General features: G+C 33.8%; 2 protein-coding genes and 1 long non-coding RNA gene across 3 annotated transcripts; all 3 read right to left on the minus strand.

The window, feature by feature from the left end:
- Positions 1-329: 329 nt before the first annotated feature.
- On the minus strand, positions 330-5,385 carry LOC111397233 (COMPASS-like H3K4 histone methylase component WDR5A). Its single transcript, XM_023024052.1, has 2 exons — positions 4,479-5,385; positions 330-946 (listed from the first exon to the last, which is right to left on the minus strand). Exons 1-2 carry the CDS (start codon positions 5,133-5,135, stop codon positions 659-661), a joined length of 945 nt encoding a protein of 314 aa, XP_022879820.1. The 5' UTR covers positions 5,136-5,385; the 3' UTR covers positions 330-658.
- A 3,289-nt stretch (positions 5,386-8,674) lies between these two features.
- LOC111397235 lies at positions 8,675-9,774 on the minus strand. Its single transcript, XR_002703204.1, has 2 exons — positions 9,651-9,774; positions 8,675-9,036 (listed from the first exon to the last, which is right to left on the minus strand). It is a non-coding gene; the product is annotated as an uncharacterized LOC111397235 (long non-coding RNA).
- A 155-nt stretch (positions 9,775-9,929) lies between these two features.
- LOC111397234 lies at positions 9,930-12,409 on the minus strand. Its single transcript, XM_023024053.1, has 4 exons — positions 12,154-12,409; positions 10,990-11,083; positions 10,693-10,907; positions 9,930-10,179 (listed from the first exon to the last, which is right to left on the minus strand). Exons 2-4 carry the CDS (start codon positions 11,008-11,010, stop codon positions 9,945-9,947), a joined length of 471 nt encoding a protein of 156 aa, XP_022879821.1. The 5' UTR covers positions 11,011-11,083; positions 12,154-12,409; the 3' UTR covers positions 9,930-9,944.
- Positions 12,410-18,061: the final 5,652 nt, after the last annotated feature.

The following is an 18,061-nucleotide window of genomic DNA, read 5'->3' on the forward strand; positions in this document are numbered from 1 at the left end:
CTGAAAGATCTTTTTAACTAGAAAATTATTCAAACATATTCAAAATTAACTTTCTAATTATAAAAGTAACTTTTAACTTCTTAAAAGTTCTACCAAATGGACCCTTAATTGTAGCCCAGCCTAACCAACAGTAACAACACCCCATAGGGAACGCCTCAGTCATTTTAACTTGCATACTTACCAGCAAAATAAACTTATTACTTTTAACTTCTTTTTTAAGCTTAGCCAAACATGCATTCAACAAGGCAAATATCATCAACAGCCGCTTTTTTCCACCTTGATGCAAAACATGAAAATGTTTTTTGCCTTAATCTGAGCGAAAACGACCAAAAAACACCATATCAGTTCATATGCTCACTAAACAACTTATATGTAGCTAATTTACCTTAGCACAAAATTTCCTAGTCAGTCATCAAAGACAAACATCAAGCCCCAACTGAATCCACCACAATAATTACATTACAAAACAGACTAGCCGAGGGAGAATAATATTAATCCAAAGCAGCAATGTCCTGAATAATGTTAAATTGGGAAGAGGGTAACAGAAGGGATGAATTCACAATGCAATTGCTTAGACCTATACTAACGCGGATACTTGGAAAAAAAAGGTTTCCATTCTGGTCTCCAGAGAGCCATGTCGTTCCCAAAATTGCAAAAATCAGTCCTGCGTCCAAATCTTGACCGTCTTGTCATTTCCAAGAGCACCAGATGCAATCATATTCTCAGTTGGGTGACACGATACTGATATAACAGTGTCTGTGTGACCTTCCAACTTTTGAACTACTTTCCGTGACTGAAGCTCCCACAAGTAGACATTGTTATCCTCAGAACCACTTACAATATACTTGCCATTTGTTATAGAAAATGCTGAAGAAATGCAGTACTTAGAGTTGACATGGCCTGAGTACGTTTTCAGAAATTTGCCTGTAGAGTAGTTCCAGAGTCGCTGCAAAACAAGTATTCAAGAATTGAGTTGCAGAGCAGTAACCAGCAAGATTGGAAAGAAAAAGAATAGCTTTCAATTTTCATCGAGTAACAATGTTTTCCTAGCATGAAGCTACAATCTAACAATTGTGTCACCCCTCTCTCTAGCAGATGAATTTAGATAAATCCATAGTAGAAGCAGCAATGTCTTAATTATAAATAAAAAGGTTTTGAAGCCCTCTCCCGAGCAGATGGTGATTTTTACTTTTGCTGTTTTTAGTCTATATATTATCCAGTCCCTAGTCCTAAACAGCCGCGAACCATTAGAGAGGTAAATCCCTAGCATTGTGACTGTTGTCCACAATATAACCCCAAAATAGTCAATAATTCTGAATAAATAGAGTTGCTATATTTTATTCAAAATATACTTTGCATATAAGATTTACCAAAAAAGTATTTCTAGTCAAGTGGTCAAATGCATGCTCAGTGTTCTTCCAGTTCAATGGATTACAATCAACTGATGACCTCATTGTTGACAGTAATATGTAATTTTTTTAAATAATTACAAAGATGATTAGAAAAGGGAAAACTTAAAAATCAATAAGCAGTGAAGCCATTTTTGCACCAAAACCAAATTTGACCCCTCTCCATATTCATGGAATTGTCTCATGGAGCCCCAAGTGATTAGTAGAAATTGTTGAGACACTTTAGGTAACAAAGTGAAATTATGGGTGTAACTAATCCCAAGATCACGTCTTTGCCCAATCTAACATCATCAAAAATATGCAAGTGATTGCAGCAAATACATTGTTATGGCATGAAGTGAAAAAAGCGAGATGTTACTGAAGCTAGTGGAACTACGTGAATCCCTACTAGCCCAAATCCCCTTTCAAGGTTCACGTGTTGTTTCCAAGGATATCGCAGTTGAAAAGGCTAGAAAGATATAATGCATAAACAGATGAAACAGAAACGATCATGGTTTCTCATTTATCAGGCTTCTAACTTGAGATAAGAGTTTGTCAAATGTTACGAAAGAATGAGGAATATAGGCACAAAAGAAGAGGAAATAAAAAATTGCACAGGCTAAGCATTGCTGCAGATTTCATTATGTCTAGGGTGGAGATCTTTCATTTAGTATGTGTTTTGAAATCTCTAGCCTTGAGATTAATTAAAAAGTGTAAGGACTCATTTTTAGGATTATTGTATTTCTGAAATTAAGAATATTTTTTGACATTTTAGTTGAGCAATAAATGGTTGTATTTATGGTCATGCATGATGTTAACTAATATCATTGTGTTTTATTTGGGTTCCAAGCTAAAATGGTTTTGAAGACCTAGGAAATCTGAGTTCCGAGATAAAATAGTTTCAATGACATAGGAATTATAATTACAAAGTAACATAAGAGCCCCTTGGACATAAGGAACGCAAACGCAGAAGCAAAATTCTATTACGAAGTCTAAATCCTATGGATACCATTATTTTATTATATAACAGCAGAGTATATGAATTAACATGTATGGCTCATTTAGAGAAGTAGGATCTGAGTCATCAATTAAAACTCAAACTCAATCGAGAATGATCATATTATTTGTTTAGAAATACGAATTTGCAGGTTTATGCTATACAAATGTGCAAAGGGTCTTTTGCCGTTTCAAGTTATATCTCTTCCAATACAACCGTATGTAAACATCACAAAACCATAATCAATATAATTTAACACTATTGGATTTGGAACAACTCATTAGAACTAGCATGGGAAGTGGACTGTATACTAGTTGGTCAGTTCACAGTAGAACCAGCCAGTTGCCTGGGTTAGGCACTGGTTTTTATATATGCAGTTTGAGTTTTAAATCCTTAACCAGACAGATTTTCAGACAAACCCGATTTTCAAAACATGGCTCAAACTCAATCACAAATTATCATATTTAGTATATATTTCTTTAAAAATACAAAAGCAGGATTATGCTATAAAATTCGAAAACTAAATTTATTGGATAGATTATTTATGGCTAAACTTATATCCATGATATTATTATAACTCAAGGCTACAGACACCGAATTAGGCCATGTAGGTATTCAGTATAAAATTATAGTGCACAGTAATAGGTAGATTGTATTATGATGGATTAATGTGGATAATGTTCATTCAAAAGATCAACCGTATAACAAAATATGCAGGTTGGAGGTGGTTTAGGCCGAATAAGGAAGATATATAAATACCATCAATCTAATAAATAATATATAAATATATAGACACACACACACTAAATTCTTTATACGATCTAGCCCAAATGTTTTAGGGTCTTTTCTTTTGTTATGTCAAGTTATATCTCTTCCAATACTAGCGTTAGCAAGCATCACGAAATCATAACCAATATAGACCCCCAATATGTAACATGATTATCATTTGAAACCATGATTCATCAATAATAGTTAACTACTATTGGAATAACTCAAAAGAACTAGTATGGGAAGTAGACAGTATAACCAAGAAAAAAGAGAGAACCCTGTCACAAATATATAATTTTCAATGTCAATAATGGAGAATATTATATTTTATCTGATGCAAGACAAGTTATAAACAAAAACCATATCACAACAGTAACTTCATTTAATTTGTCATTATGAGCAATGATACCGTCCTTAGAACCACAACAATCTTCAAAGCAAGGAACCAAGTAAGACAGGAAAAAATACAAAAACCCAAGTTCCTATAATGATAGGAAATTTTTGGATCAAGCATGACCCAGATCTAAATAACAATAATATGAACACATATTATAAAAGCACAAACCTTTGACCAGCCTCTAACCAGTAAAACTGATCCACTCTTGCCACACCACGAAATTGAGTGAAGACCAAATGAAATTGTCAGTTCTTAATTATTATTATTATTATTATTATTATTAGACTTTTGGATAAAACCAGCATTCTATTCAGAATCAGTGGCTATGGGTAAATGGAACTAAATAATTACAAGTTTCCAGTTAAAATCTAAACAATAGTTGACACATAATAAATGTGACCAAAGGATTTTTCATTTTTCCTTTAGGGGCTACGCAAAAGCAGACCCCCTCTAGCACAAGTTATGACATAGGCTCGAATACTTGGACCAACTTTAAGCAGGCACCCCTTCCGTGTGCAATGACGGCTGCCAACCTAGGCCATGGGCCTTCTTGAATGCCCTTTGACTTGGTCCAGGTAAGTATCAAAGCATATTGCTTGCAACTCTAAGACTGAAAATAATTGCCACTCGAGAACACTGAGATCCCAATACAACTAAACATTAACAATGAAGAAGACAACATATTCCTGACAGAAGCAAAACTAACGCATTTCATGCAATATATCTTAATATCTACAACATCACATAGCAACCCCATTGTCAAGAAATATTGAGTTCTTCCCAAATAACTTTAGCCCAATTATCCTCAGACTACAAAGCCTTTTACTTCTTCAAGCAAGCAATAATGGAATAAGAATTATACAGAAGTTCAATAGCTTAGATAAAAATTAATCTTCAGAACAAGGAAACTTAAAGAAGAAGAATTTACCAAAGTATTATCCAGAGTCCCGACGAGAATAAACTTTCCGTTGGGAGAGAACTTCACGAAACTAACAGGTGGATGCTCATCATCAACCAAAGTTTTCATGCAATGTCCAGTTGAAGCATCCCAAATTCTACAAAGCCCATCGTAGCTGCTCGAAACAATCAGCGTCCCATCCCGATTAAAATTAACCGCAGTCACCGGGTCAGAGTGGGCAGGAAGCACCTTTATACACTTCCCAGACTTAATATCCCAAATGCGAACAGTCTCATCATAAGAACCCGAAGCAAGCATATTCGACTGTGGATTAAAATTCACACAGAACACGTAATTAGTATGTCCGATGAGAGTCTTGATATGGGCTCCGGTCGAGACATCCCAGAGGTGAATAGTCCGGTCATCCGCAGCAGTGACGAGATAGCGGGAATCGGACGAGAAAGCAAGGTCGGAAATGCCCTGTTCGTGGCCTTCTAATTCGTGGCGGACGATGGCGGAGGAACCGGAAATGGAGTAAATACGGGCTGTCTCGTCGGCGGAGGACGAGGCGAGTAAGCGGCCATCGTCCGAGAATTTGACGCTGGAAATAGCATGTTTGTGGGCCGGGAGAGTGTGCTTGAGCGTGTATGGTTTGAAAGATTCAGTTGGGTCTATTGTTAATGCCATTGTTCTCTGCAATTCAATTCCGGTGGATTAGGGGGTTTGTCGAGGGGTTCTAGGATTTCTTGGTTGGTCATGTCTCATGTGTCGAGATATATTGTCCATATAAAGGTCGTCTTCTTAGCAAATCTCTCTCTTTCGTGATGGAAGATTGAAGCTTTGGTTCAAGTAAGGTTTCGATTTGATGCGCGTTAAAGAAACGCACATGAATGAACAAGTAGAGGTCGTCCACTTAACAAAATTCTTTCCTAGGTGACGAAAGTTGAAAACTTTGAATCATCTAATATTTCTTTTGAACACACGTTAAAGAATGGGGAGTGTAAATTTGGACATTTTTTTATTAATTTTTATTTTATTTTTCTAATTGAGCATATCAATTTTCGTAATATTGGTATTTTGATTAGTCTAGTCCTAATTTTTTCATCTTAATTGGCTTTGTTTTTATAAGAGATCGTGTGATGTTGAAAGGGAGCAAGAGGTTACGACTATATAAAAAGTAGAGCAATATCTCACGGACCTAGTTTCATTATTTTCAAACTATGCTAGACAGAGACGGATTTAAGGGGGGTGGGCTAGGCTGTAGCCCCCCCCCAGGCCCAAGAGTTTTTTTTTAAGGTATTTTTTATTTTTATTTTTTTGGTAAAAAATCAATTTTTTATGTGTAAAATTATTTTTTTTAACGTAATAGCCCGGTTTGAAATTTTATAGCTCGATCTTGGATCCAATCCTGGATCCGTCCCTAATGCTAGCACAATGCGGCTTTAACGCTCCACAGCTCCCATCCCAATGAGATAGAGTTAAGTCAGTCTTAAACCTCCGTGATAATGTAACCAAAGAGGCTAATATAAAATTATAAGAAAAAACACACATTTTTTTGTATATTTTTATGTACAAACTCTCAAGTATTTTCTCTCTACAAAGATATTACTCAATCTTACTTTACTCCTATTCCATCCATGTGAATTTTTTTTTCAACTCTCCAACACAGCAACACTCCCTCCATTCCTTGTTGGGATTAGCAAATGATTAGATGCCTTTATTTATAGGCAAACTCTTAGTAGATAAGTTGGCATCAATGGTTATGATTAATTTTGATCCAAGAGTTCTCATTGATTACAAGTTGTCATCTACCTCTTTAGACCAGAAGGTAACCAAATTGAAATTTACTGTCTTGCAAGTTGTATGTTTCTACACTTGCAAGTTGTCATGTTACAAGGTGCCCTATCCATTTTCAACTCTGTGCTAGTTGGCATGTCCCTTTCCGTGTAAATAGACAATCTATAAAACTCATGTGCAAGTGAATATGTTCTTATCATGGTTGTCAAGTTGGACTTTACTTCCTTCATCAAACTTGTAGACAAGTTGTACCAGTTGGCATTTACTTACATGCAAAACCCCTGGCCCTAGTTCAGGGTATTTATCCCCTTTACAATAATGATCACCTTAGAAAAACCCGACTTCCAGCCCTTCATCCCCTGTTGGTGTTTTCTCAGCCCGCCTTTACTGCTTGCGTTCTGTCTACACAATTTGCCTGCGCCCTATCGAAGTGCCTGTACAGTCTGTTTGAGTTTTGCCTGCCTCTGTCTCCTTGTCACAAGGCCAGTGTTTGTCCGGCATGTCCCCTACTACAGTGCTTGTGTTTTCATAACCTGCATCCCCTACTGCATGTAGTTTTGTCCAACCATAGCACACTACATGCTCTACCTGATTTTCCCAACCTACATCTCCTACAGCAGGAAATTACGTCCAACTGTAGCGTACTGCCCGAGCTATCCAATTTCCTATGTTGTAACCTGAACGTAACAAACGCAAATTTGGGACATAAGTCACTTCCCCACCAAATTATGTGACGCCCTCATTTCCATATATCGTCGAAACTTGAAACTAATTTGCCATAGGTCTACCTCATGTTCCCACTTTGTGCCATAACATTCCCGTGTCATGCCAAGCCTATAGTCACTTTCTTGCGGTTTGTGACAAATAGCTCTTACAAATTGTCATTGTCATTCAATTGTATTTCTTTCTTTCCTTATTATTATTATTATTATTATTATTATTATTATTATTATTATTATTATTATTTTCTCATGCATCAAGCTCAATACTAACATTACCCCACTTTAGAGACATCTTAGGGTTAAATATTTTATTCCTTGTTTGACCTTCATTAATTTTCATTCTATTACATTTCATCTTTCTCTCTCATATTTTCAATCACACAATCTTCCATAAGATATATTACACATAAAAAAAAAATTCTTCTTTTTCAACTACTCATTTTTCAAAAAAATATTATTCTGCCCATTTTCATTTCCATAAAATGGGGCAAACAAGGTAGTTGTCACAAACTTTTTTAAATATTTCTTTCTTATCATTTGAAAATTTTCATTGCTAAGGAACTTACAAAAATATTTTTTCATTCATTACTCCATCTTTTTCAAAACGTACATCACTCGCAATTTTGACAAAGTGGCATACACTAACATCTAAATAATGTCGTGTGTGAAAATTTTGTTTATCTGCTATCAAGTCTATTAATTTTTAGAACAAACGAATGACGAAATAAATAATATTTTGATAAGCTCTATGGCAACTCTGAAAACTATTAAACAAGTCTATTGATTTTCAAAACAATGAATGGCGAAATAAATAAGATTTTTATAAGTTCAGTGGCCTCTCAAAAAACTTTTGAACTATTTTTAGAACAATGAATGACGAAATAAATAAGATTTTTATAAGCTCAGTGGCCACTCAAAAAACTTTTGAACTTCAATATAAAGTAAAAAATATTTTAAGAAATTCCAATAGTAACTCGAAAAACTTTTATAGTTCAATAGTGACTAAAATCATTTTAGGAATGTTCAATGGAACTGAAACAAGATAAGAAAACTATGTTGACAATTGAGATATTCAACTCGAATAGTTAACACAAGACAAGGCTTAGAGCATCTTCACGTATTCAATGGATTCCCATCTAGATGGCACATAAATAGGAAGACTAATGATACGTGGGAGAGGAACCAATAATCCTGGACGCAGCTTGACTTGGATTGATTTCGACTCCAACCCAAAACCAAAATCAAATTAATCGATTAGGTCGATTTCAATTCAAACCAACTCACTCTAACTTTTAAACTGAATCAAACCAAATCGTTTGATTTGATTCAATTCGATTAGTCACTTTACACTTTTAGTCCAAATTGAATTTAAAAAAAGAAAAAAAAAATCCAAATTTTAGTCTCACTTGATTGCAAGAACTAAAATAACCAAGTTTTATATTACAAGAACTATTGACTGATAAATAAAATTAGATTAATAGATACGGATCAACAACAAACTTAAAAATTTTGTTTTTTTTTTATGTGTTATGTAGTCTAAACATCTGAGTAGGAAAAAATGTTAAATATAACATAATAAGCTTATAAAAGGAAATTCTCAGCGCTATTACTTATCGACAATTCATGTTTGCGTATTTGGATTGAGATGTAATTCTCCTATGAAGATGGAGGTGCAGGATTGAAAGTCACAATTAAGACGAAAGGAAATGGACAGAAAAGAACCCACATTCACTAGAAGTGTAGAAAATTAATTATACATTTTCATTTTCATCCCCAAACAAATTGAAGGGCACAAAAAATAATCAATCATATGCATATTTAAAATTACCAAAGCCCCATTTCTCATCCACTAACATATTGAATCAACTTCTAGTAATATCAGGGTGAGGCTCCCCACATTTTTCGCTCTTCTAGCAATTCTTGAGCTAATTCAACAGCCAAATCTGTTATTATTGCAGAATTTCTTCTATCATCGCTTTTGCCTCTTTGGCAATCGCATCCGCTCTCTCCTTTCTTCTTCTTCAATCAAGCGTAGTTGTTCTCTGTCCTCTTCAAGCGCAATTTTTGCACTGAATAACAAGAAATGTAATGAGATGAGACGAGCTTTAACATGAAAACAGAATGGGGGCTAATTTTCACGTGTTTAGCTGCTGCTATGAAAATAAAATTCGAAAGTAACATAACCAACTAAAATATCAACTCAAAGTTACTCATTCTTCCAAATCCAGGGAATCTTGTCAGTGCAAAATTTGTCATAAATGAATGAATCGTCGAAATACCAAACAGCAAGCAGCTTCTAGGCAGTCCACGACATTGCCAACTAGAAATAAGTTTTCAGAGAAGCATGCTGTTCTCAATTTGAATGTTTTGGTCATAAATTGAATTCAGCTATTTAATGGAATAATGGTGATTAGGATGTGACGTAAAAAGAAAACGAGAACAAAATTAGCTATAATAGAAAGAAAATTATATAAATATGACAGGCCAAAATTTCCCTGATGGGTGGCAATACCAAGTATAATAAGCCAAATACAAGAGACGAGCCAAATGAGTGTGGCCTATTTAACCAGACAGGAAAAAAAAATTGCAGGGGCTAACCATTGACTCATTTAATATAAAACAAGAAGCAAGTACACAAACCGAAGTTAAAAGCCATGCAATATCAATAATATTTCTTATTAACCTGCGTCTCTCCTCAGCCAAGATATCATCAAAATTGGCCTCCATGTCACTGTCATCATCGTCATCTCGATACTTGTTAGGATTATACCTGAAAAAGATCTGACACTGCTCAAACACAAATCCTATAAATTGGAACAAATTGCAGTACTGAATATGCTTAAGTTGTTAAGGAAGAATACCAGAATAACAAATAACAATACATTATTGAGAGGCAAGAAGAAGAAAAAATCTGTTTCTTGTGGAAAAGGTCACATTAGCTACTGCACACTTGATCAAGGAAACAGAAAGATTTAAATTAACCCCAAAATGAAGCAATGACTACTACAATTACCCCATTGGTAACTTTTTGCAGATGGTCAGATCGAGGTTTTGACCCCGCAGTGGCTGAAGCAGAGTTCTTATTGGCTTGCATGGAAGTATTGGATTTAGAAATCCTTGCTGCCAAATTTGGGTTCTCCAACAAGGACTTGCTTTCTTGAATCACTCTCGAAGCAATAACTGGCTGTGAAGGCCCAAAGAATGAACCAAAGCTGCAAAACAACATAGTCAAAATCAATATAAACTGAATAATGTTGAGCAATGCCTACTCATAGAGCAAAGACATAAACAATACATCAAGAGCAGCCTTCAAATTGAACCAAAATACAATATAGGCCCAAATTGCAGAACTGTTCAAAGACAACGGTGTTTGTCATAAAATCCAGGAGTTTCAAAAAATCATAAACAAGTCAAAACAGCTGAAAATGCTAGAGGGACAACAGCTTATCACATTTACACTAGCAATACATATTACTTTGGGAGTATTAGCACATTAAACTCATATTAAAATCACAGATAATTAAAACAGCTTAGAGTCACGAATATCACAGATGGCACATATTATAGACTGTTTTTTCATTAATTGGAACAGGAAAAATCAGTAAAAAGACATCTCATCAAACTGAGGAAAAAAATTTCTTCAATGATTCCACTGATTTTGTATCAAGAACAAACTCACATGGACAAAGAGTCTCCGAAATTTACAATGAGTAAATGAAACTCACTTATCCTTGCGCACTGCATTAGTTTTTTCACTGGAACTGGGATTAGCAGTCCCTAATTGCTTCTTCATCTTCTTTCTATATGTCTCTTTTAACCGTTGCCTCAGTTCAAGATATTCCAATGCCTCCTGTGTGGGCTGGTGGGTTTCCTCCTCTTCGTAGCCCTCTTCCTCGTACTTCTCATCATCCTCCTCATACTCATCCAAATCTTCATATTCCTGTAATAGCAGAATAGTGATTAATAAACGCATAATGTATAAGAAACCTTAAAAGCATAAGATCAGTGCAGTATTTGCATACATCTCTATCATATCCCACCATTGAGACAGTGAATTACCAGGGACCAAAGGAGACTATTTGGATCTTGGCTCCTTGTGAACCAAGTAAAATCGACCTGATCACAAAAGGAAAAAGATATTATACAAAAATATAAACAAGAAACTTGTGTTCAAAAAAGCAAGAAACTCAGATTTTTTTCAGCACATATGCACCAGATAGCTAGAGGCATAAATGTATAGAAGTCCACTAATATCAATAAAAAAAATCCTCACCCTACTAAAATAAATGCCGAGTCATAAATAGTAATTTGTGAAAGTAAGACCACATCATATGATCATTCAAATTATGATATTTAACACATTAAACTATCATTTTTCTCTTATTTATCGTTTCTTCAGAAATTAATACAGACAAATAGAGGATCTTCACCTGATAACAAAAATCAAATATTCATAGTCTAATGGAGTAAAAGCTCAGGCTCAAGCACTAATTGAAACAAACAGATAATAATTCACATGACTCCAGTTCAGTAAAATGATAAAACAAAATAAAATTAATAAAAACCTTTAATGCCTAAAACCTTCTGATCTTCACAGAATAGGAGGAATCATCAGAAAGAACCTAAAGAATTAAAAAAGCAGAGATAACCTAAAGAATTTGATATGAACATTTCTGAAAATTCCAATTAGTTTTCACCCGTGTTTAAAAAACAATCTTTAATTAGATCCTCAACAATAATCACACAAGAGATTGACGTGCAGATGAATCAACAAAAAATTCACATAAAAAATCGAATCTCAATTGTTCGAGCGAATAAGAAAACGCTAATAATTCCTAACCCACTAGTCATGAAAAACAATTATTTACAAATAATAATAATAATAATAATAATAATAATAATAATAATAATAATAATAATAATAATAATAATAATAATCTTAGCAGGCCGCAAAATAGACTAGCATATCACCCCCAAAAACATTGAAATCACATAAAAATCGAACAATATCCATGAAAAATACCTAATTCGATGATGAAATTGATACAAATACAGCCGAATCGCAAAATATCTTATTATCAAAACTCAATCGATTAAAAAACCATTAATAGATCACACGATCGACATGCATATCAACCAGAAAACAATGAAATTGCATAAAGATTGAAAAAATCGATGGAAATTACCTAATTCGTTATTGGGATCGATAAAAATCGAGTCGAATTCCGGGAACCGAAGAACGAGAAAAATGCGATTGAGCATCGGCGGTTGATGGGTAATAAAGGTCGGCAGGATATGGTCAGTGAAATCCCAAGCGCGTACAGAGCAAGCGACCCAGAAAACAGTCGAGTCTCTGCTATCGTGCGCTGGGGTGTACAGCATTCTGAGAATGCGATCTATCTGGGTTCGCTGTCTTCTCCGGGCCTTCAGCCCATGCATTTGGACTCTTGGCCCGATTTATATGAGGGAAAAATTTATATCTCATGCCTTAAATTTAGACCAATTCAATTTTCAGATCACAAGTTTAATTTTTTAAAATTCAGATGGTAATTGAAGTTTATTAGTTAAATAAAAAAATTATATATAAATTAATATCAATCTCTCTCCAATTAAACCCACAATCATCGGCATACGTTCGTGGCCATTCCATCTTATTGGTAGTGTTCTAAAAAGCGTAGAGCGTGATTAGGCGCGGAACCCAAGTTTCAATCTTTACGAGCTTAAGCGAACCTATGCAAGGTTTAGGCCTAAAAAAACGTTTTCTTATTTATAATATTATTTTCACTTTTTAATCATTTTAAAAATTATTTAATAATTAAAATAATACATATTAAACATCTAAAATTATAAAATACAATATTTATTTAATAGTTCCTACCATTAGTCAATTAAACAATTTTTAGGTTTGCGAAATGTAAAAATTGGAATATTTTTCAATGTTTCAATTTTCAACTAGACAAGTCCTACTTAATAAGTTTATAGGAACTTCATACATACTTTTGAATGTTGTAATAAAATGAGTCTCAAAATCACAATTAAACAATGTAGATGACATCATAACTTAAATCTTATTTCACTATTCAAAAATAATCATTTTTTATTTTTGTACAAATAAAATCATTTAAAAACTTAAAATTAAAGTAAAATGAAAAGCTTTTTTGAATAATAATAATAATAATAATAATGTTAAAAAGAGAGAGAGAGAGAGAGAGAGAGAGAGAAAGACTTAAAATGACTAATAAATCGCGTCTTTAGAAGACAAAATAAATGAAGGAAAAAATTTAATCGTTTAGGAATTGGAAAAAAAGCATCTAGGTGCAAAGCGAGGCGTTTTGCCCGAGCTTCAAGCTTAGGCGGTGCCTTGGCGCCCTCTAAATGAGCTTTTTAGAACACTGATAACTGGAGTTGGCATCTGCCGTTCATCGATATCCACACTCACAGTGAGCAACATGAGAAAGATAGAATCTACAAAAGATTGCTAATAACTTTTAACTGCGAACTGATCGTCGTTGAGCATCGTTGGCTCGGATAGGAAAGAGAGAGAGAGAAAAATAGCAGTTGTTGAAGAACATCAACTGAGCATCATCGTTGGCAACTGATCATTTTCTTCAACCACGATTATGCAGTACTAGTGTAATTTAAATCTATATTTTTTAAAATTACTCACCAGATGAAATAACTTCAATTCCCACATTCTGAAATCTGGTTTATTGAATTTGTGAGCAATTCGGAGAAATCAATGGCATTTGATCAATTCTTTTAAATTTTCATTGATTTATTGTCTGTGACATTGTTCCAAGCCCGTAATCAATTCTTTTGAATTTGTGACCCGTAAACATTGATATGTTACCAATAAAGGTGATCTATAAGCTATAACTTGTGACTAATTAATATTGACATGTGAACTATAACCAATGACCTTTACAATATGACATATGATATGTGAACGGTTACCTGTGACCTATGAGCTATAGTTTGTAACCAATTAATATTAAACTGTGAATTATAACTTGTGATCTGTGAACATATGTAACATATACAATATGACTTGTAAATTATAAACGTGACCTTTGAATATTAACCTGTGACTTATGCATTATAACATGTGACTAATTAGTATTTGACCCATGAACATAGATCAGTGATCTGTGGCCAATTCTATTTGATATATGATCTATGAACATTGATATGTGACCCATAACAAGTGTCAAAGGACTGTGACATGTCATTACATCAGTATCATAAATTATTTATTTTATTGGTTACAGATTAACCAAATTTATAGGTCACAAACGTGTTTATATAACCCCAACCTAACTTAACACCATAACCACCACCAGCACTAGAACCACTATCTCAAGATCCACCACAAACCACCGTAAAATAGCCACAAAAATTACAACCTCCATCTCTACCACAACCACCACCCCCTCCTACAAAAAAACCCCAAACTCATTGCTACCACCTCTTCAAATCCACAGAGAACACAGACCAACACCTCACCACACCACCAACAATCACAACCTCCATCACCACACCACAAATGCGACAAAAAAGCCAAAACCCTTCTCCGCCACCATCTCAAATCCATAGAAAATGGAGAAAAGACTGTCCATCTTGCAACCCAAAACCAAACAACCACTGGAACCACCACCACCATTTTTGGCTGTCAATTGCAATTGACGGAATCGTCCGATTGCAACTTTGGGTATCGAATTTCGAGACAATTAAGCAACAATTTGATTGGTTAAATGTGTAGATTAGAGAGATTGGAGAGTGAAAACTTGATGTATATATTTACGGGGATTAATGGAGAGAGAGAAAGTGGAGAGATATTTCTAATTTCTGAAAGATTAAACTTAAAATAGGATTAATGAAATGTAAATTTAAAAAATAAGCGCTCATGTAATTTTCACGTTCTATAATGTCTAGTTTAGCCCATGTTTGGCCTAAATTTTATCTAAAATGCATTTTTTCCTCCTCTTTTTAATTACAACATTCTTCAAATAAAATAATATTGTGCATAAATTCAAATTTTTTTCTTTTTTTTTTAACACACATTCTTAAAAAATGATTATTTCAAAATATATTTTCCCAAAAAAAAAAAAAATTAAAATGGAGCCCAAACAAGGACTTAGGCTCAGACTCATTTCTCTGTCTAAATTTCTTCAATATTATTATGGGGAATTTATATACATAGATTGAAAAACAAATTATTGAAACTTATACAGATACACTAAAAAACAATTATTAAAAAATAGCGTGATAATTTATTTGTTATGGAAGTATTGTGTTACATTTATGGAAAAAGCCATGAGTACAGAGAATTCTTGATAAAATTCCTACCGATGTCCACATGGGCGTAGCTGATTAGATTGTTTTTTGTTTTCTTTTTTCATTTTTCAATCAATTTCAGTCATGTGTTGTCAGTCAAAATTTTATACCGTTTTATACTTAAAATATATATATATATATATATATACCGTCACTATCGCCACCACTGTGGTGTAAATCGACAAGTTTTGCAAACCAAGAAAAGCTAGAAGGTTCTTTCTTTCATGAATTATTGCAAAACTTGAGGTCTAAAATTGTAAACAGATTTTGGGGTGAAAGGATAACTCTGGACAAATGTTGAACATAAGAAAACCATACAAAATGATGGATGGGCAACTCTGAATATCTTCCATCGGTCGTCGTTTCACTTCGACCTGTATTTCTTTTTCTCGTTTTTCACAAGAAATGATGATAATATTTGCATTAGATGGATGTTGAAAGTTCAATGTAATTGCAAATTGTTCGTTGAAAGCCACAAGATCACTGCACAATCTCAAAGCAGCTATAAGTATGTAAGTTTCCTCGCTTTCATGTATCGTTCTTCAATTTTGAAGATTCAATCATGTCCCTTGGGGGCAGACCCACATGGGGTCAAATGACCTCACAATTTTTTTTTGTTTTATAACCTAGCAACTACCTGCTATCAATTGCCAAATCCAATTTTCAAATAGTAGCCCATACTTGCGAAAAGCCCAAATCCAATCACTATATCCACATCCATAATCCCATAATCTATTTATTAATTTACTCAAATCCAATCCAACTTATATAATGAGTTCCAATATTCTCAAATCAAATCCCATTTTTCCCAAACTGCCAATTACCGAACGTGAGTCGTGACTCGTCTCCCTTTTTGTACTCGTCTTTTCCACTTTCCAGTTTTCTCTTCGTCATCGGCCCTCCACCTGGCCGTCCCTCAGCAGCATAGTCCCTGCTATATAGGTCCGCCCATGCTGCTACTCGTCTACGGACTACGATGAAAATTTTTATTTTTGACCCTAGAGTTCGAAATGTCTGGATCTGTCCCTGATACCCCTTTTTAGTCTTTTTTAATTCAGATAATATTGGTTGGATTGTATATAATTCATCTATATTTAGCTTGAGAAATATGACATCGTGGGTGGTGAGATTGAGGGGGATGTTTGGTAGTGGTGGAAGTCGACGGTGGCTATGGTCGTGACGATAGTGTGGTTTCTAGATTTTATTTCAATTTTCACGCATTTAATTAGTTTCACCGCCATTTTTTTAAACAATAATACTATATTAAACATCTTTGGTGCCGTTATGAAAACAATTTCAAATTATTTAACAATATTATATAACAGTATGAAAAGTAAACATTTGACTTTAGTCCTTTTTTCGAAGAGAAAGATCATTTTTCAAACTCATTTTCAATCATATATTTTTTAAAAAAAATATTTTCACGTTTTTCATATATGTTTCCTACTTTTTAGCCACACGTTTTCCAACAAAGGTCATTTTTTCGGAAAAAAAATGAAAAATCTTTCCCAAAATAAAATTCCTTATCTTACTTTAGTATGGATATTCTTAAAATAATATATATTTTTGATATGTATTTTAACTTGTTTGGTAATAACAACATATTAAAATAGAGAACATAAAACAATTTGAATTAACATTATAAAAATATATTTCGATCTTTTCAATAGATAACTAGACCATTTAGAATAAGTCACAACCCTTTTGGATTTTCCTAGTGATAGTTCCATTGGAACAAGGATTTAGTACATAATCGGTAGGCACTAACATCTAATGTTGATCACACGTACAATGCAAAATTATATGAACAAATACTAAGATCATATCCATAATGTGTGTAATTGTACATTTGATATACAAAATGGGGATGGAGAGAACGTCATCTCTAATGAGGCTTTTCGATTGCAATAATTGTGGGACCATGTACAAGAGAGAGGATGTAGAATAAAATGAAGATAAATTATATAAAAAAAAAATAAACGGACATGTCTTCTCATGAAAATAAATTATAAAAAATTAGTTGTCCTTCCACCTTTTTCCTTATTGTGTAAGCATTTTGGGAGTGATGCGATACTTTTTATTACAGTTTACAGGTGCGCTTGAGATGCTCTCAGTAAATAATGACATGCGTTAACATGTGCAAGTTCTTTTATATACATGGTTCGATGACTTGAACTCAACTGATGATCTTTGCATGAAACGATTGTATACAAGTTGAAAATACATAGACAATTAAAAAAATTGCTTTACCCGTTTAAGAGTACTTTTGGTCAGTAACGATGTCACTATGAAATATTTATACACAGACAGCATTATATTTTATTTAAATACATCACATAAATAAAAGTAACTAATTACTCGACACTTGTTCTAATAATTTAATAAATGGATTTATTAGAGTTTATAAACAATTAGAAAACTACGCATCTTAAGTAAATTAATTATAATTTAGTACCAATTAACATTGAAATAACTAAAAATTCATAAGCTATTTTTCACTTGATCACGAACCCAACAATTGAGCCAATCACAACTATCTACTGTTAAGATAATCCATTCATGACATTATCATTCCTTGAAACCATTCACCATTCAACTTTAAGAACCTATTTTGAAGATCAAGAATTCCAATTTGTGGACTTGTAGTGGTGCTTGTTGAATTGAATTTTTGAATTCACTTAAAAAAGGACGATTTTTTGTGACAAATTTAAAAATGCACATATTTTTATTTAAGATGGCAAAGGACAGGGTGAGACGGAT

This window comes from Olea europaea, chromosome 7, assembly GCF_002742605.1.
Source record: "Olea europaea var. sylvestris chromosome 7, O_europaea_v1, whole genome shotgun sequence".
Lineage (NCBI taxonomy): Eukaryota > Viridiplantae > Streptophyta > Magnoliopsida > Lamiales > Oleaceae > Olea > Olea europaea.

Coding starts and splice junctions, on each gene's coding strand:
- LOC111397233 (XM_023024052.1), bottom strand. CDS start 5,135: ATGGCATTAACAATAGACCCAACTGAATCTTTCAAACCATACACGCTC. Junction 947..4,478: donor GGACTCTGGATAATACTTTG/GTAAATTCTTCT, acceptor CTTGTTTTGCAG/CGACTCTGGAACTACTCTAC.
- LOC111397234 (XM_023024053.1), bottom strand. CDS start 11,010: ATGGTGGGATATGATAGAGAT. Junction 10,908..10,989: donor TGGTGGGATATGATAGAGAT/GTATGCAAATAC, acceptor CTGCTATTACAG/GAATATGAAGATTTGGATGA. Junction 10,180..10,692: donor AATGCAGTGCGCAAGGATAA/GTGAGTTTCATT, acceptor GTTGTTTTGCAG/CTTTGGTTCATTCTTTGGGC.